Source organism: Girardinichthys multiradiatus, chromosome 3 (assembly GCF_021462225.1).
Source record: "Girardinichthys multiradiatus isolate DD_20200921_A chromosome 3, DD_fGirMul_XY1, whole genome shotgun sequence".
NCBI lineage: Eukaryota > Metazoa > Chordata > Actinopteri > Cyprinodontiformes > Goodeidae > Girardinichthys > Girardinichthys multiradiatus.
Genome location: NC_061796.1, coordinates 18111447 through 18138047, shown reverse-complemented (window position 1 = coordinate 18138047; position 26601 = coordinate 18111447). Strand labels below are relative to the sequence as shown.

At 43.1% G+C, this 26601-nt stretch overlaps 1 protein-coding gene across 3 annotated transcripts in view; it reads left to right on the top strand.

The window, feature by feature from the left end:
- Positions 1 to 26601, top strand: part of ube3d (ubiquitin protein ligase E3D) — a 38708-nt gene that overhangs the window by 11011 nt on the left and 1096 nt on the right. For 2 of the 3 annotated variants that reach the window (XM_047357970.1, XM_047357963.1), the window contains exons 8-10: positions 386 to 558; positions 10044 to 10182; positions 24329 to 25194. In XM_047357970.1, coding sequence (XP_047213926.1) covers positions 386 to 558; positions 10044 to 10182; positions 24329 to 24415 — 399 coding nt within the window. In that variant the 3' untranslated portion in view covers positions 24416 to 25194. Of the gene's footprint in view, positions 1 to 385; positions 559 to 10043; positions 10183 to 24328; positions 25195 to 26601 lie in introns of those variants that run through there. The other variant, XM_047357978.1, reaches the window with a different exon arrangement.

Here is a 26601-nt window from a genome sequence, read left to right as displayed (position 1 = left end):
TGTTAAAGTGGAACCTCCACCGGAGCATTACCAGATGTTTGTGTCTGTTCATTTGCGCTGACCCGTTCCTGCTTTACAAACGTGTTGTCGGCTGACAGCGAGCTATAAAACTGCACTCTGAGACTCGGGCTACAAATAACACTATAGTCAATCCTGTGTGAAAATGGATCAAAATGGATCAGAGTTTTTTTTTTTTTCAATAAAAGAAATATGTTCTAGTTTTATGTGTTTCTCTAAGTGCCAAAAAAAGTCAGAGAGAATTGTTAGGTTACCATATAAAAAAAGGACTCAAGTTCTTTGTTAAATCTTTATACATTCTTATAATTTCTAGATTCTCCAGCTGCAACAGTTTCTGAGTGTGTGAAATGCTGTGCTCCTCCTATAGCTCTGGGTGCTGAACGGTGACTCCATCATAGCCGAGGTCCCAGAGAAGTCCGTCGGGGAGGAGAGCTCCATCAGCCCCCTTGCTTCTCTCGGTCCATCACTCAGAGCTACCAGAGCCCTGAAGCTGCTCTATATCAGCTGCTCCAACGCCAGAGCCAGTATCCAGCAGAGAGAGTAAGTGAGGATGCTTAACACGCCCTCAGACCTCATGTAATCTTTTTTTTTCCTCTTCTAAATCCTGGCTTTTCTCCTCCTGGATCACCCACTCAGTCTTTACCCAACTGTGATGGATGAGAAATTGCTGGTGAACAGATTTATTCCTGGTGGACCATGGTTCACTGTCATTTCCTGCTCATTAAAGTAGTAAAGTTTTTTTTTTTTTTGCAAAAGCACTTGGAGTCTAAAGCTCTTTCTTTCTTTTTTTGCTCAAAATAGTTTAACTGAAAGCTTTCTTTCCTTCAACAACTACACAAAACCTATTCCACCAACCTTAGAGGAGACATTTACACAGGAGGAGCTGTAAATATACAGGACAGCTGCATATAAGTATACACTGATCAAGCACAGGATTATGAACACTTACCCTAAAGTGTGTTGACCACCCCTTTTGATGCCAAATCAGCCTTGGCACATTGAGACATTGACTCCACTAGATCCTTTAAATCCCAGAATTTGCTAGTTGGGGCCTCTGTGGTCCTCTCACCGATGTACTGAGAGTCAGGGAATTTGGAGCCCAGGTCAACACTTCAATCTATTTGTTCTGCTCCTCAAACCATTCCTGAAGATGTGGCACAGCACACAACTGATTAACTTTATTGCTACTGGATTCCAAACAAGGAAAGTGGATCCATCAGATGATGTCGCCTTCTTCCGTTCCTCTGTGGTGCTTGACTTTGTCAGTAGTTCACCATTATCTCTTCCTTGGACAGCTTTCAGTTGTTACTGCCCACTATTAACACCTGGCAAGAGCTGCTGTTTAAAGATGTCATAACAGCTTGGAAATTCCCTGCTTCTAACACATCAGCTTTGATAAAGAATATTCATTTGTTGTCCAATGTACCCCAACCACTGACAGGTTCCACAATAAAAAGAAGATCTGTGTTATTCATTTCATCTGTTAACGGTCATAATGTTATGCCCAACTTTTGTATAAAACCCGTAACCTGAAATTCCTTCCAGCTGGTGCCATTCACTGCTGAGCATTTATGTGTCACCATGATCCTGCACTGAAGGACAACAGATGGCCAAGCCCAGACAATGCTGGTTATTAGTTGCTGGATAATAAAAGCAGAATTTGGCCCACGATTCCTATACTAAAGCACTTTGAGTTGAGTTCCTAATGTGTTAAGTGGTGATTAGCCTTTTGTTTTTTAAATATTGTCTATCAGCCGATAGCTCTGCCACCCCGGGTTCCTGCGCTAAATTAAATTGCTCCCTGGGCTCCGCACAATGGCAGCCCACTGCTTCCTAAGGGATGGGTTAAATGCAGAGGACAGTTTCGCCATTGTGAGATTAATAAAGTCTGTATTCTATTATTATTTATTATTATTATCATCATCATTGCCTGTCCTGGAGAATCTCTCCCTTTTAAACACTGTGTGAGGCGGAGCTGATCTGTAAGCACTGTGGGACACCTGAAATGTCTTTGCCACCAGATCTCTAAATGAAAGGAAGGAAGGAGATAGAAGCTGCTGCCTCGGCCAGCTCACTTCAGTTTACTAATGGATGCTTCATGCCCAGAGAAACTGGCCAAATTCTGATCCTAGGTTTAAAAAATGACACATGGGAAGCAAAAACTAAACTATCCACAGAAAATAAATATAGAATATGGACTATCTGCTGCCCTCAATTCAAAAATCCATATTGGTCAACCTTCAGTTATATGTCATATGAAAGTAAAACCCTGAGAGTTAAACCTGTTGTTACCCAACACTGAGTGCAGTTAAAGCTGCAGGGTTTGTTGTCTTCTCTTGTCCAGCCCTTTGTACTGTCGGTTCATTTTTCAGAACCTCCTGTGGGACTAATGTTTCTTGTGGGATCCGTTCAAAATCCTGTTTGGGTGCCTAATTCACAGTAAGACCATTTATGAGGTCAAAATGTTGCAAAGATATGAGCACTACTCAGTTTTTCTGACATTTTTGTGGAAAACAAGTTTGCAGACTTGTCCACAGAGAGTCACATAAGACAAAATAGTGAGCAGCTGCTGCAGCTCCCCCAGCACTATTTTAAAGGTAGGAATCACCTAATGATTGAGATGCACCGATCACAGATTTGGGCCCATATTGTAATGTTTTCACCTGCCAATACGGAGTTTAACTATTTGGAAGAAGTATATTTAACATCATTTGAAATTCTTTTTTTTTTTTTTTTTTGCCTTTTAGCTAAAAAACACACATCCCACTGTGTCTGTGAGAGAGATCCCTATAAAACAGGGGGTTACTGTCCATTTAAAACTATAGCAAAATGATAGAGTGGACATTTTAAGCTGTCCTTAGACTCCCATATCAGCAATTGGCGCAGTTAGCATCTGAAATATAAACGACAGTCTCTGCGTGTTCCCTGGAAATGGAAGCATTTAGATTAACTGAGATTTCCAAAAGGCTGCCAACAATTCCAAATCCATCACAGCTATATATGTATTTGTGTGACATAAGGGACCTCTCTGCACCCAAAAAGTTGGATACGAGATAACTGAAAGTGCAAAAAGAAACTCTCTGTTTTAGCAGCCTGAATAACAGCTGTCATACCTTTAAGAAATACTCCTTCCACCGGCCGATAATGTCCCCAGTCGAGGTCAGCAGCTCCCCGCCCCCACAGTAAACAGTGTTGGCGAAGCACTGCTTCCCCCTCCTGAGGCGCCGGACAGTTTGCCAGAATCGCTTCGGGGCCAACCGGTAGTCCTTCTCCATGGCCTCACCGAACTCCTCCCAGATCCGAGTTTTTGCCTCTGCCACCGCCCGGACCGCGGCACGCTTGGCCCCACGGTACCCGACAGCCGCCTCAGGAGTCCCACAAGCCAACCACAGCCGATAGGACTCCTTCTTCAGCTTGACAGCGTCCCGTACTGCCGGTGTCCACCACCGGGTTCGGGGATTGCCGCCGCGACAGGCACAGCAGACCTTACGGCTGTAGCTACGGGCAGCAGCATCGACAATAGATGTGGAGAACATGGTCCATTCGGACTCTGTCTCCAACATCCCTCGGCATCTGGTCAAAGCTCTCCCGGAGGTGAGAGTTGAATACATACCTGGCCAAGGGGTCCGCCAGACGCTCCCAGCAGATCCTCACTATGCGCTCGGGCCTGCCAAGTATGTCCGGCTTTCTCCTCCTCCAGCGGATCCAACTCACCACCAGGTGGTGATCAGTGGACAGCTCAGCCCCTCTCTTCACCCGAGTGTCCAAAACATGCGGCCGAAGGTCTGATGATACGACAACAAAGTTGATCATTGACCTCCTGCCTAAGGTATCCTGGTGCCAAGTGCACTGATGGACACCCTTATGTTTGAACATGGTGTTCGTTATGGACAATCCGGGACTAGCACAGAAGTCCAATAACAAAACACCGCTTGGATTCAGATCGGGGAGGCCATTCCTCCCAATCACGCCTCTCCAGGTGTCACTGTCGTTTCCCACGTGGGCGTTGAAGTCCCCCAGCAGAATAATGGAGTCCCCAGGAGGGGCACTATCCAGCACGCCCGACAGGGACGCCAAGAAGGCCGGGTACTCCGCACTACCACTCGGCCCGTAGGCCGAAATGATAGTCAGAGACCTCTCCCCAACCCGAAGGCGCAGGGATACGAGCCTCTCATCCACTGGGATAACCCCAACACGAAAAGGCCGAGCTGGGGGGCAACAAGCAAACCCACCCTAGCCCGCCGCCTCTCCCCGCAGGCCACTCCAGAGTAGAAGAGAGTCCAGCCCCTCTCGAGGAGATGGATTCCAGAGCCCACGCTGTGCGTGGAGGCGAGCCCAACTATTTCTAGTCGATATCTCTCGACCTCCCGCACAAGCTCAGGCTCCTTCCCCCCCAGCGAGGTGACATTCCACATCCCTAGAGCCAGCCTAAGCATCCGGGTATCGGGCCGCCGAGGTCTCCACCTTCGTCTGCCGCCCAATCCTCTTTGCACCGGTGCCTCACGGTTCCCCCTGCAGGTGTTGGGCCCACTGGGGGATGGTCTCGCGTCTCTCGTTCGGGCTTGGCCCGGCCGGGTCCCGCGAGGAGCAACCCGGCCACCAGGCGCTCTCTGATGAGTCCCGACCCCAGGCCTGGCTCCAGGGTGGGACCCTGTCTCCGCCGTACCTGGCGACGTCACGTGCCTCGATTCTGTAGTCGTCATGAGGGATTCTCGAACCGCTGTTTGTCTGACCCGTCACCTAGAGCCTGTTTGCCATGGGAGACCCTACCAGGGGCATTTAGGCCCCAGACAACATAGCCTCTAGGATCATTCGAGCACTCAAACCCCTCCACCATGTTAAGGTGGCGGTTCAAGGAGGGGTAGTTAAAAACCATAACCAATAAAATTGATGCATTATCACCATTTAGTGTTAGCTATGTTTGAGAATCAAGTAACCTGGAAATGAGCTTGAATTAATATTGTTTAATGTTTTATTTAATTTTTTAATTAATTAAAAACATTAACTGGTATGTCCTCAAATAGTCACATTGCAAAATCAGAAGAGAAGATAAAACATTATTTTAAAACAATACTTTAAAGAGTTATTGCTGAGTTAGAAATCAACCTTTTGGATAACTGATTCTAAATGTAGTTTACTTTGCCAGGAAATATTACTTCTTAAATTAGAAACCAATAACATTTTGGGCAGTTGATTCTTAATGTTGTTTATTTATCTATCCTTATTTAGTGAAATAATATTTAAGGAAATATTTTCTGGATTGGAAACTAATAACCTTTTTTTAGATAATTGATTCTAATGTTTTAACTAGCCATCACATGCAGTAATGGGCTACTAAAATGGCAGAGAGGAATATCAATGGACTTTTATAAGACAGCGACATGTTGTATGTAAATACCTGCCTGGCGCTAGCATTACCCTTTAGCGGTTGTAGCTAACAAAGAAAGGTTTATAGCTTGTTCACCACGCCGATCTGTGTTTTAAAACACTCTTTAAATAAAGTTTGTATCAACTTCAAAACAGAACAAATAACTAGCCTCAAGGCTGAGAGGCCATCAACAAAGCAAAACATCATGAAATCAGCAATATTTAGATTATTTTATCCTAATCTAATTGAACTGTTCTAAAGCAGGAGGTCGACGTGATTGGACACAGAATCTCTGCTGGGAACTCTCTGGCTCAGATGCCTTTCTGCAGAAGCTCATCAAGAAATGTTTCAAGACAAGCTTGTCTTAATTACCACTTTTTGCATGAACGCTGGATTATTTGGGCAGCAGATCATACTTAACTTTGGTTGCTCTCAATCGATGGCTACTCGAACGTCAGATTGTAGTCAACTCTGGAAAGTTTAAAGTATTAGTCAAGCTTGCCAGCAAGTTAGACGTTCACACGCGTTTGCCTCTTCTGTCCGCCTCTCTGGGAGTTCAGTGGAAAAGAACGACATTTAGAAGGCAAAGTGTTTTTGGTTGTGGCATCATGAGAGATTCCAGCTGTGACTCCTCCTTCCTGGGCTGGAGTAGAGTGGGTTAATGCATGTCTTTTAAAGGTGCAGAGATCCTACTAGCATCTTGTTTGTGCATAGTTCAGGGTCCACGTTTATCCATGGCTGGGGTCACAACACAGCGATGTAGTGATTCACAGTAAGTGTGAATATGTATGTTCAAGCACCAAGGTTTGTTTTGAGGAATTTGAAACAAGGTTAAATTAGCTTTAGAAGCTAACAAAGAACAACAGTTGGTAGGTGTTCAAACAACCAGTTCACAATACAAAGCAAAAGGGAAATTAAAACACTAATTTAATTTGTTTAATTAGAACTCAATAACGTTTTGGACAATTGATTCTTAAAGTTGTGTTAAGTAGCCTTCACAGTGACTGATTGTGCTACGAACGATCAACTGTATATTAAACACAGCAGAACTAACGGTGGCTGCCATCTTAGCATTGGCAATGCTTTTAGCTTTAATACTAGCAGCTGGGTTAACAGAGATGCAATTTAGCATGTTTATGAAGACATTTTATGCAGTGGGATGGGATAAAGGGGGATCATAGATTAAATGGAGAAAACTGGACAATTCCGGTTCCCAGCAGATTTTCCAGTGCAGACTAGTGTGCAGCTACACTGAATTGTATATGAAAAACATTGTCCCATTAAAAATGACACAAGAAATCAAACTGTAAAAAAAAAAAAAGTCAGCCTTCAGTTAATCTTTTTAATATTTTGTTTTCAGTTTGACTTTATAATTGAGAAGTGTTTAATGAAGACAAACACCCAACTGATAATTTAATTAGTTTTAAGAAATAGATTAATTTTGGGAGATCTATTTTTACTAATGTTTTATGTTTTTTGCTGAACATTTTTTTTCTTTAGGTTAAATCATAAGCTTGGAGCTGTCTGTACACGACAGTCTTAATTTAAAAAAAATCTAAATCCATGTTTATTAAAAAGCCTCCTATATTATAATGCTTCCTTCTGTTTTCCTTAGTGTCTGTATCATACTGGAAAATCAAAGGGTAGTGACAACTCTATTGTATTACCGTCTCTGCTTGCCCTCCTCGGATGTGTTACAGATGTGGAGATGAATGTTTCTCTCAAAGATCAGTTGAGAATTAAACAACTAGAAGAAACTTCCACCCTCATTATTTTTCAACTGAATCAGCACCCCCCTCCATCTCTCTGTCTTCCCGTCCTCCTCCTCCTCTTCCCAGCAGGCGTGAAGTCAGAACACGGAGGTTTTGTTGTTTGCCTCATTTTGACAAGCCCACCGGCAGACTGACAGAACGGGTAATTACTTGGAGACAAAACTCACTAAAGGAGAAAGCAGTCTTCTCAGTCAAAACAGTATGCCTCAAGTTGAGCCATACTGTTTTTTTCGCTGTTTTTAAAAAAAGACCATACATACTGAGCTTGTATTAAAGCAGTTAATGTCACACAACGTTTATATTGTTGTCAGTCCATTTTATAAATATATATATAAACCTAAATTTTAAAATTTCTTTAAATGTTTGTACTTTCTGATTTTCTGTGAAACTGAATTTTTATTTTTTAGCTATAAGCCGTAATCATTCAAATGAAATGAAATGAAGAGTAACTCCATAAATTTAGATTTTTACTTTTAAATTACTGAAATAAATTTAACATCTCAATAATACTCTTATGTATTGAAATGCACCTGTACGTAGTGTTGTCATGACTAAACAGCTCAATCTTTGCTTTGGCTGCCCATAAAACCTCTTTTTAAAAGTCGGGTGTATGCCAGGAAAGCAAAGATTTAGATGAACTCTGCCAACTTCTGCTAAGAGTGACGTGGCCTTCTAACCAGAATCATGCCCAAAGCTTGTTGATGGCTACAAAAAGTCTCTGCCCAAGCTGGAAATTGGTAAGCGACAGATATGCAATAGTTAGTGGGGGAGTATGTATATATTTTTAGGCACAATATATAATTTTGAACTTGTATGTCGTATAGAAAATCTACAATGAATTCAAACTAATCCCAACAGCTCCAACATTGAATTGAATTCTGTTAAATACGTAGCACCTCAATATTCTGAATGTATAAATATTACAGTTATTGCAGTAGGTTGCATACATGTTGTAGCAGATCCATATTTATCTCACTCAGTTTTGGTAGATATGAAATAGAAGATGATATGATCTCAATATTTAGCTGCACATTTTAAGCCTTAGTAAAACAAGTATGTGACTGCTCCCTTCTGGAGGTGTAATGGTGACTTTAGATTAGGGCAGACATGCACTTGACCTTTTCATAGAGTTTAAGTGTTTAATACATGAATCCAGTGTTAGAATCAGCAGTTGATTGATGGCCACCTCTCCAGGCTATAATAACCCCTACATTAGTCAAGACTTCATCATTTCACCCTAAAACTTTCCTAAATGTCACCTCTTTCTACCACTTTCCTGCAGGTATAACCGACTCTTCCATTTCCCCTCTGCATAATTTTCTAGCATCCTTCATCACTCACCTCTGACAGTTTAAATGAAATGTTATGCCCGGGGAGCTGAATTCCCTGGTGATGACGGCTTTCCTATTTGGGATGCAGTCGGATGCAGTCGGCTGCAGCTGGGGGTTACAGTATGTCTTGTTTAAACTGCCAATAATTGGCTGGAGAATCAGTGAGCCAGGGCCTAAGTGGATTACTGTCATCACCTATGGTAGAGACTTCAGGAGGGTTGAGTGTAGTTTATTTGCTCTTCTTTTACTGCCTTGCAAAAGTAATCGTACCTCAGAACCTTTTTCACATTTTGTCACTTTACAACCACAAACGTCTTGTATTTTATTGGGATTTTATGTGGTAGACAAACACAAAATAGTGCATAATGGTGAATTAAAAATATAAATGGTTTTTAACATTTTTTATACATACATGGCGATGTAGGAACACAAGAGACAGATCTGAAATAAAGTTGTGAAGAGGTCTAAACCATAACCAAGGTGAGGGTTATGGTCCAATAACCTAAGCTTCAAACATCCCACTGTTCTGTCTCATAATCTCATGCAAACCTACCAAGACATGACTGTCCACCTGCACTGACAGGCCAGGCAAGGAGAGCATCAAGCCAAAGAATAAGCCCAGAGGCTGGACCTGCAGAGATCCACAGCTCAGGTGGAAGAATCTGTCAAAAGGACAATTATTAGTCTTGATTGGTAAGAAAAAAGTCCCTGTTGAAAGAAAGCCACAAGAAGCCCTGTTTGTGTTTCCCAAAGGCCGTGTGTGTGGCTGGATAAGACTTTAGGCTGGGGCAGAGGCTCATCATCCAGCAGGACAGTGAGTGTACATAGGTAGACAGAGCTACAACGCAAACGTTTAGATAAAAGCTAAAAGCATATTCGTGGTTAGAATGGCTTAGTCAAAGTCCAGACCTAAATGCAACAAATCTTTGGTGTGACTTGATGTTTACAGATGCTCTCCATCCAATCTGACTGAGACATCCCCAAAAGTCCTGTTGCTGTAATTGTAGCAAAACGTTATTCTATAAAGTATTGACTCTGGGGGGCTGCATACAAATTTCTGCAACATTCTTTGGGATTTTTTATCAAAATAAAACAGACAACCAAACATTATTTTCCTTCCTCTTTAAAATCATGTGATGCCTAAGATGAGTCTGTCACATAAAATGCTACATAAAATAAATTGAAATGAATAGTTGTAACGCGATGGAAGGTGAAAAGGTTCCAGAGATAGAATTGATGCGTCTGCAGCCAGAAACCCTCTCAGGAGTTGCACAGAGGGCTAAATGTCTCCCAAACAAACCATACCAACACCACAGAGTGAAACAGCATTGATCAGTCACACTTTCATTCTTTCTTTACTTTCATTGTATTCCTTTTATTATTGCAGAAAAATTCCTATACAGCTTCAAATGCACTTTAGTGCAAACTCCAGTTATGTCTTCTATTTCCGTTAAAATGGCAGACTAAATGCTAAAATGAGATTTCTGTGCTTTATGTAGCTTGTCTAATGCTGATACTCTCACAGTTAATCCCAACTCCTCTGTGTGTTTTCAGGATAGTGACTAGCTGGGAGGTCAAGTCCATCGGACACCCTGTGGTCCTGCCGCTGAAGGTGTGTGAGGAGCTGCTGCAGGTGATGGATGAAAGCAACTCCACACTTCCTGCCTCCATGCGCTGCATGAGGTCCTATGAGGTGAGGCGTTTATAGTGTCTTGTGAACCCTTAGACAACAACTACAGCGTGCAATTGCATAATCAAGGATTTCCTTTAATCTTACCAAAGTTTTTATACAGAATCAGTGTTTTACATCCAAAGAGATGCTCTAGGTCCTCTCATTGATCTTTATCCTTTTGTAAAAAAGCTGTATTAGCCTGTTTTAGCTGACAGCAATCACTTAGTCGCTCAGTTTGAATCTGCAACAACTTTTTTTTTTCCGTACTCAGTATTGCTTGACAATGTTTTCATCCTGCCTTAATTAATGTCACGATTCAGAGCTTTCAGTTCGCAGCCTTGTGTTGGAGATTATGTGCAGCAAATGTGAGATTTTTGTTCTCTTCTATACACCTCTAAGTGTGCAAAATATGTCGAGTTACCCCGAGTTGCAAAGAAGGCCCTTATGACTTGATAATAGGAGGTGTTCAGTTTGCTAACATCTCTGCTCTCAAAGCTGTTTTAAGCTTAGTAACGGGAATAATTAGCACTAGTATACTCAGCTTGTGGGGAAAGTAACTCCTACACTTTAAATTTCCTTTCTGCTGATAATAAAAAGTAGACTTGAGTCTCATAACTACAGGTCCTTCTCAAAAAATTAGAATATTGTGATAAAGTTCATTATTTTCTATAATGTAATGATGAAAATTTAATATTCATATATTTTAGATTCATTGCACACTAACTGAAATATTTCAGGTCTTTTATTGTCTTAATATGGATGATTGTGGCATACAGCTCATGAAAACCCAAAATTCCTATCTCACAAAATTAGCATATTTCATCCAACCAATAAAAGAAAAGTGTTTTTAATACAAAAAACGTCAACCTTCAAATAATCATGTACAGTTATGCACTCAATACTTGGTCGGGAATCCTTTTGCAGAAATGACTGCTTCAATGCGGCGTGGCATGGAGGCAATCAGCTTGTGGCACTGCTGAGGTCTTATGGAGGCCCGGGATGCTTCGATAGCGGCCTTTAGCTCATCCAGAGTGTTGGGTTTTGAGTCTCTCAACGTTCTCTTCACAATATCCCACAGATTCTCTATGGGGTTCAGGTCAGGAGAGTTGGCAGGCCAATTGAGCACAGTGATACCATGGTCAGTAAACCATTTACCAGTGGTTTTGGCACTGTGAGCAGGTACCAGGTCGTGCTGAAAAATGAAATCTTCATCTCCATAAAGCTTTTCAGCAGATGGAAGCATGAAGTGCTCCAAAATCTCCTGATAGCTAGCTGCATTGACCCTGCCCTTGATAAAACACAGTGGACCAACACCAGCAGCTGACACGGCACCCCAGACCATCACTGACTGTGGGTACTGGACACTGGACTTCTGGCATTTTGGCATTTCCTTCTCCCCAGTCTTCCTCCAGACTCTGGCACCTTGATTTCCGAATGACATGCAGAATTTGCTTTCATCCGAAAAAAGTACTTTGGACCACTGAGCAACAGTCCAGTGCTGCTTCTCTGTAGCCCAGGTCTGGGGAATGCGGCACCTGTAGCCCATTTCCTGCACACGCCTGTGCACGGTGGCTCTGGATGTTTCTACTCCAGACTCAGTCTACTGCTTCCGCAGGTCCCCCAAGGTCTGGAATCGGCCCTTCTCCACAATCTTCCTCAGGGTCCGGTCACCTCTTCTCGTTGTGCAGCGTTTTCTGCCACACTTTTTCCTTCCCACAGACTTCCCACTGAGGTGCCTTGATACAGCACTCTGGGAACAGCCTATTCGTTCAGAAATTTCTTTCTGTGTCTTACCCTCTTGCTTGAGGGTGTCAATAGTGGCCTTCTGGACAGCAGTCAGGTCAGCAGTCTTACCCATGATTGGGGTTTTGAGTGATGAACCAGGCTGGGAGTTTTAAAGGCCCCAGGAATCTTTTGCAGGTGTTTAGAGTTAACTCGTTGATTCAGATGATTAGGTTCATAGCTCGTTTAGAGACCCTTTTAATAATATGCTAATTTTGTGAGATAGGAATTTTGGGTTTTCATGAGCTGTATGTCAAAATCATCCGTATTAAGACAATAAAAGACCTGAAATATTTCAGTTAGTGTGCAATGAATCTAAAATATATGAATGTTAAATTTTCATCATGACATTATGGAAAATAATGAACTTTATCACAATATGCTAATTTCTTGAGAAGGACCTGTATATTTTTAAGCAAGGAAAATTCAAATTTTCCCATTATCCTATATTGTTAAATGCTGATGTTAGAAAACATTCATATTGGGAATTTTTGTCCTTTTCTGCACTGAAAGACAAATAATAACAGACAATAGATCCATCAAGAACAGGGGTCACCGACCTTTTGATAGTGAGAGATTCTTCGAGGATGTTCAGTTATAAAAACGGAACATATTCCCTTTTCTAGGATTTAAAAAAAGACTATACATACTGAGATTTTATTAAAGCAGTTAATTTCACAGAACCTTTATATTGTTGTCGGTACATTTTATATATATATATAAACCTAAGCTTTAAAATTTCTTAAAATGTGTGAACTTTTTAATTTTCTGTGAAACTGAATTTGTTTTTTTGTTTTTTGATTTTTTTTTTAGCTATAAACCATATTCTTTCAAATGAACAGAAATAAAGAGTAACTCTATAAATTATGGTTTTTACTTTTACATTACTGAAATAAATGATTGTCTCAATAATACTCTAATGTGTTGAGATGCACCTGTACATAGTGTCATGACCAACCAACCTTTTGATACTGAGAGTTTATTCAAGGATGTTCAGTAATACAAACGGAAAATATTCCCTTTTCTAGTAACAAAAAACCACACGAATAATCTTTTGATAATATTCAGTCATCCATACATTAATATTTATTTTAAAATTTATGTATTTACATATGTAAAAGGATTGATCTCTGTCTTCATCTATTCATGATTCCTAACAATAATTACCTCCACTAAGAACTTTAAATTTTTGTCAGCATTTGTCTGTGTGTCTGTTTGCAAAATATCTCAAAAGGTTATGAACAGTTGTGATGAAATTTTCAGACAAGGTGTGAATTAGGACAAGGAACATGTGGTGCACCATCTGGATTTTGTTTGATGGATTCTTTATTGTTGCCAGATCATGGTACGACAACTTGAAATTCCCTCATGATTCCTCAGTTGTCAGCAGCTCGCATGCAGTAGCCAGAGGTCATCAGTACAGATAAAAGCTGACATGCGTCAATGGCCCTATTGTCTTGGCGGAGGTCTGCACTCTATCAGTGCTTTTCTAGTCATTAGTGATGTACGCTGGTTTTAACTTAACTGTTTTGTGTAAATGAGTTTATTTGTAGCCTCAGCATCATCTTCTGTTTTTAAATAATTATGACTTCTGTAACACTTTTTTTTTTTTACATATATTTTTTGCGTTACTAGAGGCTTTTATTTTTAAATTTTTCCGACAGTAGGCAGACAGGAAATAGGGGGAGAGAGAGGGGGAAGACATTCGGCAAAGGTCTCTGGGTCTGGTACCCGAACCCCGGACGGCCATTTCAAGGACTGAAGCCTCCATACATTGGTCGCACGCTTAACCCCTACACCACCAGCGCCACGCCCCACTTCTGTAACACTTTTTAGGAAATTACCGTTCACTTCTTCCAAATTTAAACTGTGTCACAATGGCGCCATAACCTTTGCAGAATTTTTGAACATATAACTCAGCTGCCTGTTTGTACAAATAATCAGTGGTGAAAGAAATTACAGTCTTCAACTGCATCAGTTACTTTGTTTAATTTATTTATTTTCTGTACTGCTAGACTAACCAACCAAGCTGGACTCGAAGTTTAATATTCTGTAATGGCCTTTTAAGTGCTCATCACTCAGAAACTTGTTTTTCCTGCCTTTAGTTCAACAGTTCAGCTAATGGAGATGACTTGATCTTCTTCAGTGCAGACAAAGCGTCTGCATACATCAAGAGATTACATTGCAGTATTATCAGGTCATTGCTGCAGCGTTTGAGTTGCACTTATATAAATGTGGAACATAAAGTTGAAATGTTTACATACACTGTATAAAAATAGACAATCTCTTTCTTCTTACACCCCGACATTAAATCTGGTTAACCTTTCCTAGTTTATACACAAAAACGTACGTTATTGAAGGCTGTTCTTTACGGTGTTTTTTACACCTTGCAATCAACTGAAAAGTTTCAGACACAGAAAGGGGGAGTTGAAACCCCTTGTGAGAAAAGCAACACAATAAGTGAATAGAATAAAAAGTCATATAAAAGCAATTGCAAAAGCATGTCCCACGGACAGCTCATGTAGTCTCTGAGGGTCACCTGGTCCCTGTCTGTGTTTATACTGTTACATCTGGCGTATATTGTTTTATTGGTCTAGAAAATAAGTTAGATGTTTCCTTCTGAATCAAGTTCGTAAAAATTAGCACGGGAAATGTTTGGATTTTTTGGACACACGTTGTGAACAGTGTTGCTGTCGTCTTCCTTGAAATGGAAGATGAGCGGAGATGGAGTATGACTCAGTTGGGGGACACAGTATTAAAGGAAGCTCAGCAATAAAAGGCGAGAGATGGACTGACACATCTCAGCACCTCCTGATAGGAAATGCATGTTGTAATATAGGAGCCAAAGTGCAAGTTGAAATGGTCTGGATGTTTCTGATAGTTGCTGTTAAAAAAAGCTCTTGAAAATCCTGGGTGACAGGGTTGGGGAAAAAAGCCTTTAAGAAGCTCTTCGAGGCCTGACAAGAAGATGGACCTGTTGGAGAGGACTAGCTGAGGTCCAGACATAAGGGAGACAGCCAACAGGCCTCTTTCTCATTTCCTAAATGAACGATAAAGCATTTTACACTACTTCAGACGTTTTTAAATTACATATTTCTTCATTTAGTTGGTATTCCCAACTTTTTAGAAACGGTATCATTCTACATTCTACATCATATACCAAGGAAATAACATTAATCAGCAATAATCATTTAACTACCATTTAGAAAATCTTCATAATAAACAAAAAACTGCCACTTTCAGACACACATGACTGTAGCTCCATGGAAGCATACACTATGCTATCCTTATGCAGTATAATACTGTATACTTTGATCCAAAAAAAACCCCACCAAGTACACGTAATTATGAATGTTACTACATGTAAGCTGTTTTTGTCACATGGTGTTTTACAAAAGGGCATACAGGCGCATTTCTACATACTTCAAAATGACAGGGCGAACAAATCAACAGCATATGTATCATTCATCAATCCAGAGCTCACTGAGGCACTTTTAAAGCAAAACAGAACCATTTGTAATGAGAAAAATTAAACACTTTAGACTCAACTTCGACTTGTGCACTAAAGACTTGAGACTTGACTTGGACTCCTGCTTTGAGACTCGAGTCTTAGTAACAGTTTTATCTCATGTAATGAAGAGCAAAGACCCTCACTATGCGCTCGGGTCTGCCAAGTCTGTCTGGCTTTCTCCTCCCCCAGCGGATCCAACTCACCACCAGGTGGTGATCAGTGGACAGCTCAGCCCCTCTCTTCACCCGAGTGTCCAAAACATGCGGCCGAAGGTCTGATGATACGACAACAAAGTCGATCATTGACCTCCTGCCTAGGTTGTCCTGGTGCCAAGTCCACTGATGGACACCCTTATGTTTGAACATGGTGTTCATTATGGACAATCCGTGACTAGCACAGAAGTCCAATAACAAAGCACCACTCGGATTCAGATTAGGGAGGCCATTCCTCCTGATCATGCCTCTCCAGGTGTCACTGTCATTTCCCACGTGGGCGTTGAAGTCCCCCAGCAGAATAATGGAGTCCCCAGGAGGGGCACTATCCAGCACCCCCGACAGGGACACCAAGACGGCCGGGTATTCCGCACATTCCGCTCCATTCCAAGTCCCAAGAGCCAGCCTAAGAATCTGGGGATCAGGCCGCTGAGGTCTCCACCTTCATCCACCACCCAATCCTCTTTGCACCGGTCCCTCACGGTTCCCCCTGCAGGTGGTGGACCCACAGGAGGATGGCCTCACGTTTCTCGTTCGGGCTTGGCCCGGCCGGGTCCCGCGAGGAGCAACCTGTCCACCGGGCGCTCTCCGGCGAGTCCCAACCCCAGGCCTGGCTCCAGGGTGGGACCCTGTCTCCGCCGTACTGGGCGACGTCACATGCCTCGATGTAATAGTCCTCATGAAGGATTCTTGAACTGCTCTTTGTCTGACCCGTCACCTAGAGTCTGTTTATCATGGGAGACCCTACCAGGGGCATTTAAGCCCCAGACAACATAGCCTCTAGGATCATTCGAGCACTCAAACCCCTCCACCACATTAAGGTGGCGGTTCAAGGAGGGGTCTGCTGGGAACGTCTGGCCTCGGAGCCCTTGGCCAGGGTATTCAACTCCCACCTCCGGGAGAGCTTTGACCAGATCCCGGGGGATGTTGGAGACATAGAGTCCGAGTGGACCATGTTCACTCGGGTGAAAAGAGGGGCTGAGCTGTCCACTGATCACCACCTGGTGATGAGTTGGATCCGCTGGGGGAGGAGAAAGCCAGACAGACTTGGCAGGCCCAAGCGCATAGTGAGGGTCTGCTGGGAATGTCTGGCGGAAGCCTTTGCCAGGGATGTATTCAACTCTAACCTCCGGGAGAGCTTTGACCGACTCCCGGGGGATGTTGGAGACATAGTGTCCGAGTGGACCATGTTCTCCGCATCTATTGTCGATGCTGTTGCCCGTAGCTGTGGCCGTAAGGTCTGCGGTGCCTGTCGCGGCAGCAATCCCAGAACCCGGTGGTGGACACCGACAGTAAGGGATGCTGTCAAGCTGAAGGAGGAGTGCTTTCGGCTGTGGCTGGCTTGTGGGACTCCTGAGGCGGCTGACGGGTACCGTGAGGCCAAGCGTGCCACGGCCCGGGCTGTGGCAGAGACAAAAACTCGGGCATGGGAGTTCGGTGAGGCCATGGAGAAGGACTACCGGTTGGCCTCAAAGCGATTCAGGCAAACCGTCCGGTGCCTCAGGAGGGGGAAGCAGTGCTTCGCCAACACTGTTTATAGTGTAGGTGGGAGGCTGCTGAACTCGACTGAGGACATTATCGGGCAGTGGAAGGAGTACTTTGAGGATCTCCTCAATCCTGCCATCACGCATTCCCTGGTGGAAATAGAGGCTGGGGATTTGGGGTTGGACTCTTTCATCACCCGGGCTGAAGTCACCAAGGTGGTTAAAAAGCTCTGCGGTGGCAGGGCTTCGGGGGTGGATGAGATCCGCCCTGAGTACCTCAAATCTCTGGATGTTGTGGGGCTGTCATGGTTGACAGCCAACTCTTCAACGTTGCATGGCAGTCGGGGACAGTGCCTCTGGACTGGCAGACTGGGGTGGTGGTCCCCCTTCATAAGAAGGGTGACCGGAGGGTGTGTTCCAACTACAGATCACACTCCTCAGCCTCCCTGGTAAGGCCTACGCCAGGTTATTGGAGAGGAGAGTCCGGCCAATAGTCGAACCTCGTCTTCAGGAGGAGCAGTGTGGTTTTCATCCCAGGATTATGGAATCGGGGGCCCTTTATTAGGGGCCATCCGTGACCCTGTACAAGTGGAGCAGGAGTTTGGTCCGCTTTGCCGGCACTAAGTCGGACCTGTTCCTGGTGCATGTTGGACTCTGGCAGGGCTGCCCTTTGTCACCGGTCCTGTTCATAACTTTTATGGACAGGATTTCCTGATGCAGCCAAGGGCCAGAGGGGGTCTGGTTTAGGGACCAGTGGATTTCGTCTCTTCTTTTTGCAGGTGACGTGGTCCTGCTGACCCCCTCTAGCCAAGGCCTACAACATGCGCTGGGGTGGTTCACAGCCAAGTGTGAAGTGGCTGCGTTGAGGATCAGCTCCTCCAAGTCAGAGGCCATGGTACTCGACCGGAAAAGGGTGGCTTGTCCTCTTCAGGTCGGAGGGGAGTTCCTGCCTCAAGTGGAGGAGTTCAAGTATCTCGGGGTCTTGTTCACGAGTGAGGGAAGAATGGAGCGGGAGATCGACAGATGGATCGGTGCGGCTGCCGCAGTAATGGGGGCGCTGTGCCGGTCCGCCGTGGTGAAGAAAGAGCTGAGCCGCAAGGCGAAGCTCTCGATTTACCGGTCTGTCTACGTTCCTACTCTCACCTATGGTCATGAGCTTTGGGTCATGACCGAAAGGACAAGATCCCGGATACAGGCGGCCGAAATGAGCTTTCTCCGCAGGGTGGCCGAGCACTCCCTTAGAGATAGGGTGAGAAGCTCGGCCATCCGGGAGGGGCTTGGAGTAGAGCCGCTGCTCCTCCACATCGAGAGGAGCCAGTTGAGGTGGCTCGGGCATCTATAACAGATGCCTCCTGGATGCCTTCCTTTGGAGGTGTTCCAGGTATGTCCCACTGGGAGGAGGCCCAGGGGACGTCCCAGTAGACGACGAGTACAAGAGATGAAGAGTAAAATGAAGCTGGTATGTGAGCTTCAGACTTCAGCTGCTGCGCATGTTTTACTGTGAAAGGATGAGCTTGATTATTCGTCAGTGAGGTTAATGGCTCATAACAATCTGGTCATGTTAACTGTAGCTACATAATAATGAACACATGAATGTCTCATGAAATGAGCGCTGTATTAAACGACTTTGGATCATTGAGAACATAATAAACATAACTGACCTCCAACATTCCCTTGCTGCTAAGCTAGTTGCAGCATTACAAGGACACTTGCTGCTCAAAATATCAAAATAAAAGCACCTTCTGTTCCATTCATTCAGAACTTTTACACACAGTCATTTACTTACTACCCTTTGTCTCAATTATTATGTTGTTATTTGTACCTTAAACGTGAACACCTTGACTATTTAGAATTAAGAACAAAGTTTTAAATGTGGATTTAGAAAATGGTTTCCTGATATTCTCCTGCTCAGAGTGAAGAGAAGAAGACCCTCCAAACTCTGTTTAGTGCAATGTTTAATGGAGTGGACAACGTGAAGACAGGGTTAAATAGGTGTTAACTTAGTCATTAGAAAGACAGAAATTCAACATTAACTGCTTTTGTTGTCTTTCTGTTATTTATCTTAGAGCATAAATGTCTGTTTATATTTCTAATAGGGTAAATATTATCAACTTTCAAATTAATATGCAGTAGTCATTTGCAAATGTCTGAAATGTTAAATAATTATAAAAAATTGCACGGTGGTGTAGATGGTAGCACTGTTGCCTTACAGCAAGAAGGTCCTGGGTTCGTCTCCCGGCTAGGGGTCTTTCTGAATGGAGTTAGCATGTTCTCCTTGTTCATGCGTGGGTTTTCTCCGGGTACTCCGGCTTCTTCTCGCACTCCAAAAACATGATTTTTAGGTTAATTAGTTTCTCTGAATTGTCCTTAGGCACGAATGAGTGTGTGTGTGGTTGTTCGTCCTGTGTATGTCTGTGTTGCCCTGCGATGGACTGGTGACCTGTCTAGTGTGTACCCTGCCCACAGACTGCTGGAGAGGCACCAGCTTCTCCACGACCCATTATGGAAAAAGCAGTAGAAAATCACTGACTGTTTTTGAATCTTAAAAAGATGAAAGATAATTATTAAATATAATAATTTTGGCCTAAAAACAAAAAGTTCAGGTTTGGATTTCTATCCTACCGTGATGCAGAGTTAGAGGTGACCTAGATGTGGATTTGATGAGAAAATGTGTATTTCAGTCATTCAGACTTGACTTGGAAAAACATTACCTGTGACCAACTCAGGATTAGAATGTCTCAAATTAGTTCTGCTGCCTGAAAAGATGAGTCTTTTTGAAAAAAATCTAAATTTACTTTAATATACAGTAATATTAAAAACTGTTATACAATGATTCAATGAATGTTCATCACATTCTTCATACACTGTTTTCTCTATCATATCCACCCACCACAGCCTATCCTCTCATAGTGCTGACACATTGTCTGCTGACAAAAACGTTGACCTGTGTGAGTCTGTGTTTTTTTAGTTTAATATTAGTCCCAATCTGCAGCATACCCCAGCCTGTGGAATGTCTGGGTCGCTGCTCTCCTCTCTCCATCACCGGCCCCGTCGGCGTAATGGGGTGTAAAGTAGATCCAGTTCAAGAGTGTCACTCTTCTGGTCAGGAAAAAGAGCAGTGCCTGTCTTCCTCTTCCACCCACACTCCCTCCTCCATTAATCTTCTCATCACTCCCACACAGATGTTAGAAACTGAGTGATTTACATTAAAGAGCCGAGCAGGTGTGTCTCCTCAGTGTCTTCGTAGTCCAGAGCTTCTTTGATTCTTCTTTCCCCTTTTAATAAATGACCTACCCCAACTCGCTGGCATCTAGAATGATTGTTCATGAGCTACTTTTAAAAGGAATTCATCAACTGAGCTGTGGGTGCTTGATACTGTTCTGTATCACATCAGTATTGGGCCCGACGTGTCTGTTAATGCATAAAGTATTGGCCACTAACCTGTTTTGCATGATTGAAAGTACATTCCTGATGTTGATGGGACAGTAGAAGCTGTTTAAGATGTCAATCTGTCACCCATGGTAGAAATCACGAATCACCTACTTTATGGCACAGGATCAGTTTCTTGGCAGACCAGCCTTGTCGTAGCAGTACATTGAGCGGTGAAACAGATGTTAATAATGATGGTTCAACTCTTTCAAGAATCCCTGGAAACAATGGCGGTTTGCCAGCGTGCACAATGGCAGCTCCCTGGTGCTAGCTCAGCCAAGCATCGTGCAATCTGTCTAGACTCCATACAGTTGTATTCAAACTAATTGCAATCAGATTATTCATAGTTATTTTCTAGCATCAGTATTGCTGTCTGACTGTTTCATCAGGAAGCCTATTATCTCGATTATATGCTGTTAAAACGTAAATCAGATATTTACCGTTTCACCATTGCTGAGGTGATCACTGGATTTTGGTTGTTTGGTTCTCTTTTGTTCCATGGATCCAGACAGGTCTTATGACCATGTGCCTCAAAGTATTTTGTGGAAAATGCTGCAACAGTCTGCAATCCGTGACTAGCACAGAAGTCCAATAACAAAACACCGCTTGGATTCAGATCGGGGAGGCCATTCCTCCCAATCACGCCTCTCCAGGTGTCACTGTCGTTTCCCACGTGGGCGTTGAAGTCCCCCAGCAGAATAATGGAGTCCCCAGGAGGGGCACTATCCAGCACCCCCGACAGGGACGCCAAGAAGGCCGGGTACTCCGCACTACCACTCAGCCCGTAGGCCGAAATGATAGTCAGAGACCTCTCCCCAACCCGAAGGCGCAGGGATGCGACCCTCTCATCCACTGGGGTAAACCCCAACACGAGACGGCTGAGCTGGGGGGCAACAAGCAAACCCACACCAGCCCGCCGCCTCTCCCCGCGGGCCACTCCAGAGTAGAAGAGAGTCCAGTCCCTCTCGAGGAGATGAGTTCCAGAGCCCACGCTGTGCGTGGAGGCGAGACCGACTATTTCTAGTCGATATCTCTCGACCTCCCGCACAAGCTCAGGCTCCTTCCCCCCCAGCGAGGTGACATTCCACGTCCCTAGAGCCAGCCTAAGCATCCGGGGATCGGGCCGCCGAGGTCTCCACCTTCGTCCGCCGCCCAATCCTCTTTGCACCGGTCCCTCACGGTTCCCCCTGCAGGTGGTGGGCCCACTGGGGGATGGTCTCGCGTCTCTCGTTCGGGCTTGGCCCAGCCGGGTCCCGTGAGGAGCAACCCAGCCAACAGGTGCTCTCCGACGAGTCCCGACCCCAGGCCTGGCTCCAGGGTGGGACCCCGGCTCCGCCGTACCGGGCGACGTCACGTGCCTCGATTCTGTAGTCATCATGAGGGATTCTCGAACCGCTCTTTGTCTGACCCATCACCTAGAGCCTGTTTGCCATGGGAGACCCTACCAGGGGCATTTAGGCCCCCGACAACATAGCCTCTAGGGTCATTCGAGCACTCAAACCCCTCCACCACGTTAAGGTGGCGGTTCAAGGAGGGGGCATTAGAGTAGTTTGCAGCCAAATTTAAAGTGGCTGGGATGACAGACAATTCCTCTAAATTTGAGACTATGGTGCTCAACCAGAAAAGAGTGAACTACTCCCTCCAGGTCAGTCATCAGTCTCTGCCTCAAGATGAGGTATCTTCTTCATTTGTCATGGAAGATTGGAGCAGGGTATGAATAGATGGAATTGGCCTTATCTGCAGTATTTGGCGCACCTCTTCATTCTTTCATAGTGATGAAGGAACTGAACCAAGAAACAAAGCGCTTGATTTACAGGTCCTTCTACATTTCAATCCTCACTTATGGCCATGAGATCTGGATCATGAACAAAAGAAAAGGATCCTTCATACAGATGGCTGGAGTATCCTCCAAAGGGTAGCTGGTCTCAGCTTTAGAATAAGGAGCTCTTTCATCTTGGGAATAGTGGAAGTAGAGTTGCTGCTCCTATGCCTCGAAAGGAGTAAGTGGATATGGTTTGAGGATAGGGACGAGTACCCAATTTGGTACTTTTATAGGTACCGACCGAATTCCGTCGGCACTACCTAGTACCGCTTCACGTAAAATCAAACAGTACGATGTTTCGGTACCTAAACACATCATGGTGACACTGAGGGAGTGGAAGAGTGGAGGATTTTCCATGTTAGACATGAACACAGCATTGCACACACAAGAGTTAGTAGCCGCTGGTACTGTCAACAAAACATGGCTGATGGAAAGAGCTCAAAAGTATGGCTCCTCTTTTCAAAATGCGATGCAGATTATGTTCACTGCAAAATTTGTGATGCGAAGTGCAAGGTCAGCGGCGGGAATACTTCTAATCTGAGGAACAACCTGGTTAACTACAAGATTTTTCTCAAGGCTGAAGAACAATTTTCTTCAGCTTCAGATCTACAACTCCTGCATTCGGCACCGTTAGCACGCCTGCATCCGTTAGCAACTGGTCGTCTGCAGCCAGCAACATGGCTGGGTTTTAAAAAATAAATTAACATTACCACATAAAGTCACACAAAAGTACAGAAAACTGGTACCGTTAAGTACCGGTATCAATTCTCGGGTATCAGTACCGTATCAGGTCAAATTTGAAAGGTACCCATCCCAATTTCAGGATCTGATTAGGATGCTTCCAGAGGGCCTCTCTTTAGAGGTTTTCAATGCACGTCCTATTGGAAAGAGACCCCAGAGAAGAAACCAATTCTGCTTTGCCTGTCTCTGTTTTACTGGGCAGATGTGATCGTTTTTACTGAGTTTTTCAATAATGTATAACATAAATAGCTGAATGGGTTGCAGTCTGTGTGGTTCTTCCACATTAATAAAATAAATTCAACTCTGCCAACTGTGAATTTCAATCAATAATGCTCTCAAAATGAGGTTTATTGATTCTGTATGAAATAACTGTTAAAAACAACCCAGCCTGAGAATTGTGGGGAACCAAAGCTGCCTTAGTTAAGAGTAAGTTTAGAAATAAATTAAAGGGTCGAGTTGCGGGGACAGCAGCTTGACTAAGGGAGCCCATGCATCTCTTTTCACAGTCACCTCTTCTAGCTTTTCTGGGAGAACCCAAGGCGTTCCTAGGTCAGCCCAGAGATGTAGTCTCTCCAGCGTGTCCTGGGTCTTTTTCGGGGTTTCCTCTCAATTGCACATGCCTGGAAAACCTCCCTAGAGAGGCATCCAGGGTGAACACTTACCAGATGTCTTAACAACTTTAACTGGCTCTTGTTGATGTGGATGAGCAGTGGCTCTACTCCACGTTTTCTCCTGGATAGCCAAACTTCAAGTATTGTAATAGTTAAATTAAATATAGTCACTTTTGTTACTGCTATAGATATATTTTCTTCTCTATTACTTTCCAATTTGTGTCGTCTTTATTCACCTCCAACAATTTTGTTCCATATTCTGTTTTGCTTTTCTCATAAATGTCTCTAAAAATAAATAAAAAGTAAGGAATAAATTACAATAAAATTAATAACAGAAAAAATGATTTGTTTTTGTTTATTGGTTTGTCACAAAATTACATTATTAAGCCATTGATTTATTTCTGTTGCTATTCTTGGTTATGGCAGCTTTAGTTTTGCATAAAGAATGCTTACGTGGCTGTGGTTAAAAAAAAAAGAAGTAAAGTCTGTGACATGTTACAGGTTAAAACATTGTAGTGTTATTATTATGTTTGAAATGTTATTCTGTTTGACATTACCCGTGTTCCTTTAATCAGGTTCTACGTGTCCTCGCCCGTCTCGGCCTGTTTCTTCACATAAAAAGAAATATTCTACGTGCTGCTTGCCAAGTTTGGAGTGTTTAGATAAGAGTTCTGGCACCCAGCATCAAAGACTCCCTTTACCAGCCTCTTATCATTGTCTCAACACCGCCTGCTGTTTTCAGTAAACCTTTTGAAGAGCTTTTGTACGGGTGGGAAATTAAACTATCGATTAAATCTGTCCTAACAGCTAGGTGTGTTATTCCCAATATTTTACTGATGTTTAATATTTAAGTCTTTTCTGCTCAAATCAAAGAGCTAAAGCACCCTTAGGCATATTATGCTCCATTTAGTAGACAGGCCTACTGTCAGAAACCCTGAATGTGCTCATATTTTGTATTTCACAGTTGTAAATGTATCTGAGAAGCCTTTTTTGTGCAGCTTCTCCTAGTACACTCATTGATTTACAAGAAAGGGAAAAAAAGACCTGCTGTGAGCAAGACAATTAGTTTTGTATCTGTGATGCTTTAACCAAACTGCTTGTACTATGAAGTTTACAGTTTGTGTTCATGACAACGTTCGGTCCAAATGGGGCCCTCCATCTTGTTTTCCACATTACTGGACCAAATCAGATGACTTGCTGTGATGTAGTGAATTTGCCCTCTCAAGATGATAATTATAGTTTGACTGTTACTCCGGATCATTTTCAGACATTTCATTAGAGAGAACAGTTTTAAAACCAGCTACAGTGCCTTGCAAAGTTGTTTATACGCCTTGACAGTTTAGTGTATTTTATTAGGATTTTATGTAATGGACCACTAAGTGAAAACTGTAATAAAAATATTTTTGCTAATGTTTTTGCCAAATAAAATTGGATGAATTATTAATTTGAACATCTCACAGAGCAGTTTTTGATCTATCATCCAGGAAGCTTTGCTAAGACATGGCTGTCCAGGTAAATTAACACGCTAATTAATCAAAGAAACCAGTGAAGGTCCATATTAAATCTGGAGATGCTGCAGAGATCCACAGCTTAGGTGGGGAGATATCTCAACATGCACCACACAAATCCAGCCTCAGGGACAGGGGGAAAGAAGAGGCCAAAGGATGTCCTGTTTGCAGTTAGCAGAAAGCCACTGGCAAACATATGAAAAAGGTGATCTGATCAGATGTAATAAACTGAACTTTTTTACATACAAGTATGTTGAAAGCTGACATTGCAGATAATCCTGAACATAAGTGCCTGAACAATGGAACAAGCAGAACCGCTGCTTTCCTATTTTTAAAAGTGAAGGAGCAAATTTATGTTTCAACTTCCTCATTTTTTGACCTAAAGAAATCTGATCACTCCCTGCAGTCTGACAAGTTTAGAAGGTCTCTGATAATTCTTATACTTTTTTAATCAGCAAGCATACAAAAAGTAATTGTTGAATTATAGTCTCACCCTTCTTCACTTTTAGTTGGTGCAACCCAACTCACCCCATGTGTTGCAGTCTGATTTGGAAGAAAATGATGCTGTATGTCAGTGTGATCTCTTCAGTTTACAGCTGTGGACAGGAAAGGAAACATGGCCATAATCTGAACCAGCCTTTTAAGCGTTAGAACTATGCTGCATCTCACACAGCGCACACCAAGGTTCAAACTCAGGATCTTCAGCACAATAATGTACTCCTGGCACATTACCTATGTGCCAGGAGTACATTAATAGTTCATCGCACTGATATTTAATTGGCTGTTAAATTAGTATGCTATATATGTACATGTCAGATAAAGAATTGCATTCTTTTTATTTAATTGGAATTATTTGCTTCTTTTTTTTTTTGGTGCTGTGGGGCGAATACCATGGCAGCTGTAGAAGAGTTGAGGTTGAGGTTCACCATCCAGCAGTGAACATAGACTCAGAGCTCCAATGGAACAGTTTACAATAGAGCATATTCACATGTTAGAATGGCCCAGTCAAAGCCCAGACCCCGAATTTGTAGCAAGCTCTTCATTCAGTCTAATGGAGCTTGAGCTATTTTTGCAAAGAAAAAAAAAAGCATCCTTTTCCTACCATTTCCAAATCATAATACAATACTTTGGATTGTTCTATCCCAATAAAATAATTCAAACTTGTGGTTGTAAAATAACAAAATAAAATACATTCATGAGCTATGAAAATTATTTCAATGTTCTGTATTTTTTTTTCTAGTATCTGAGACATGAGCCTGATTATTATTTTGTATTATGAACGTTATTTGCCTTGAATTAATTTTTTTTTTTTTTTTTTTTGGTTACTGGCCCAAAAATTT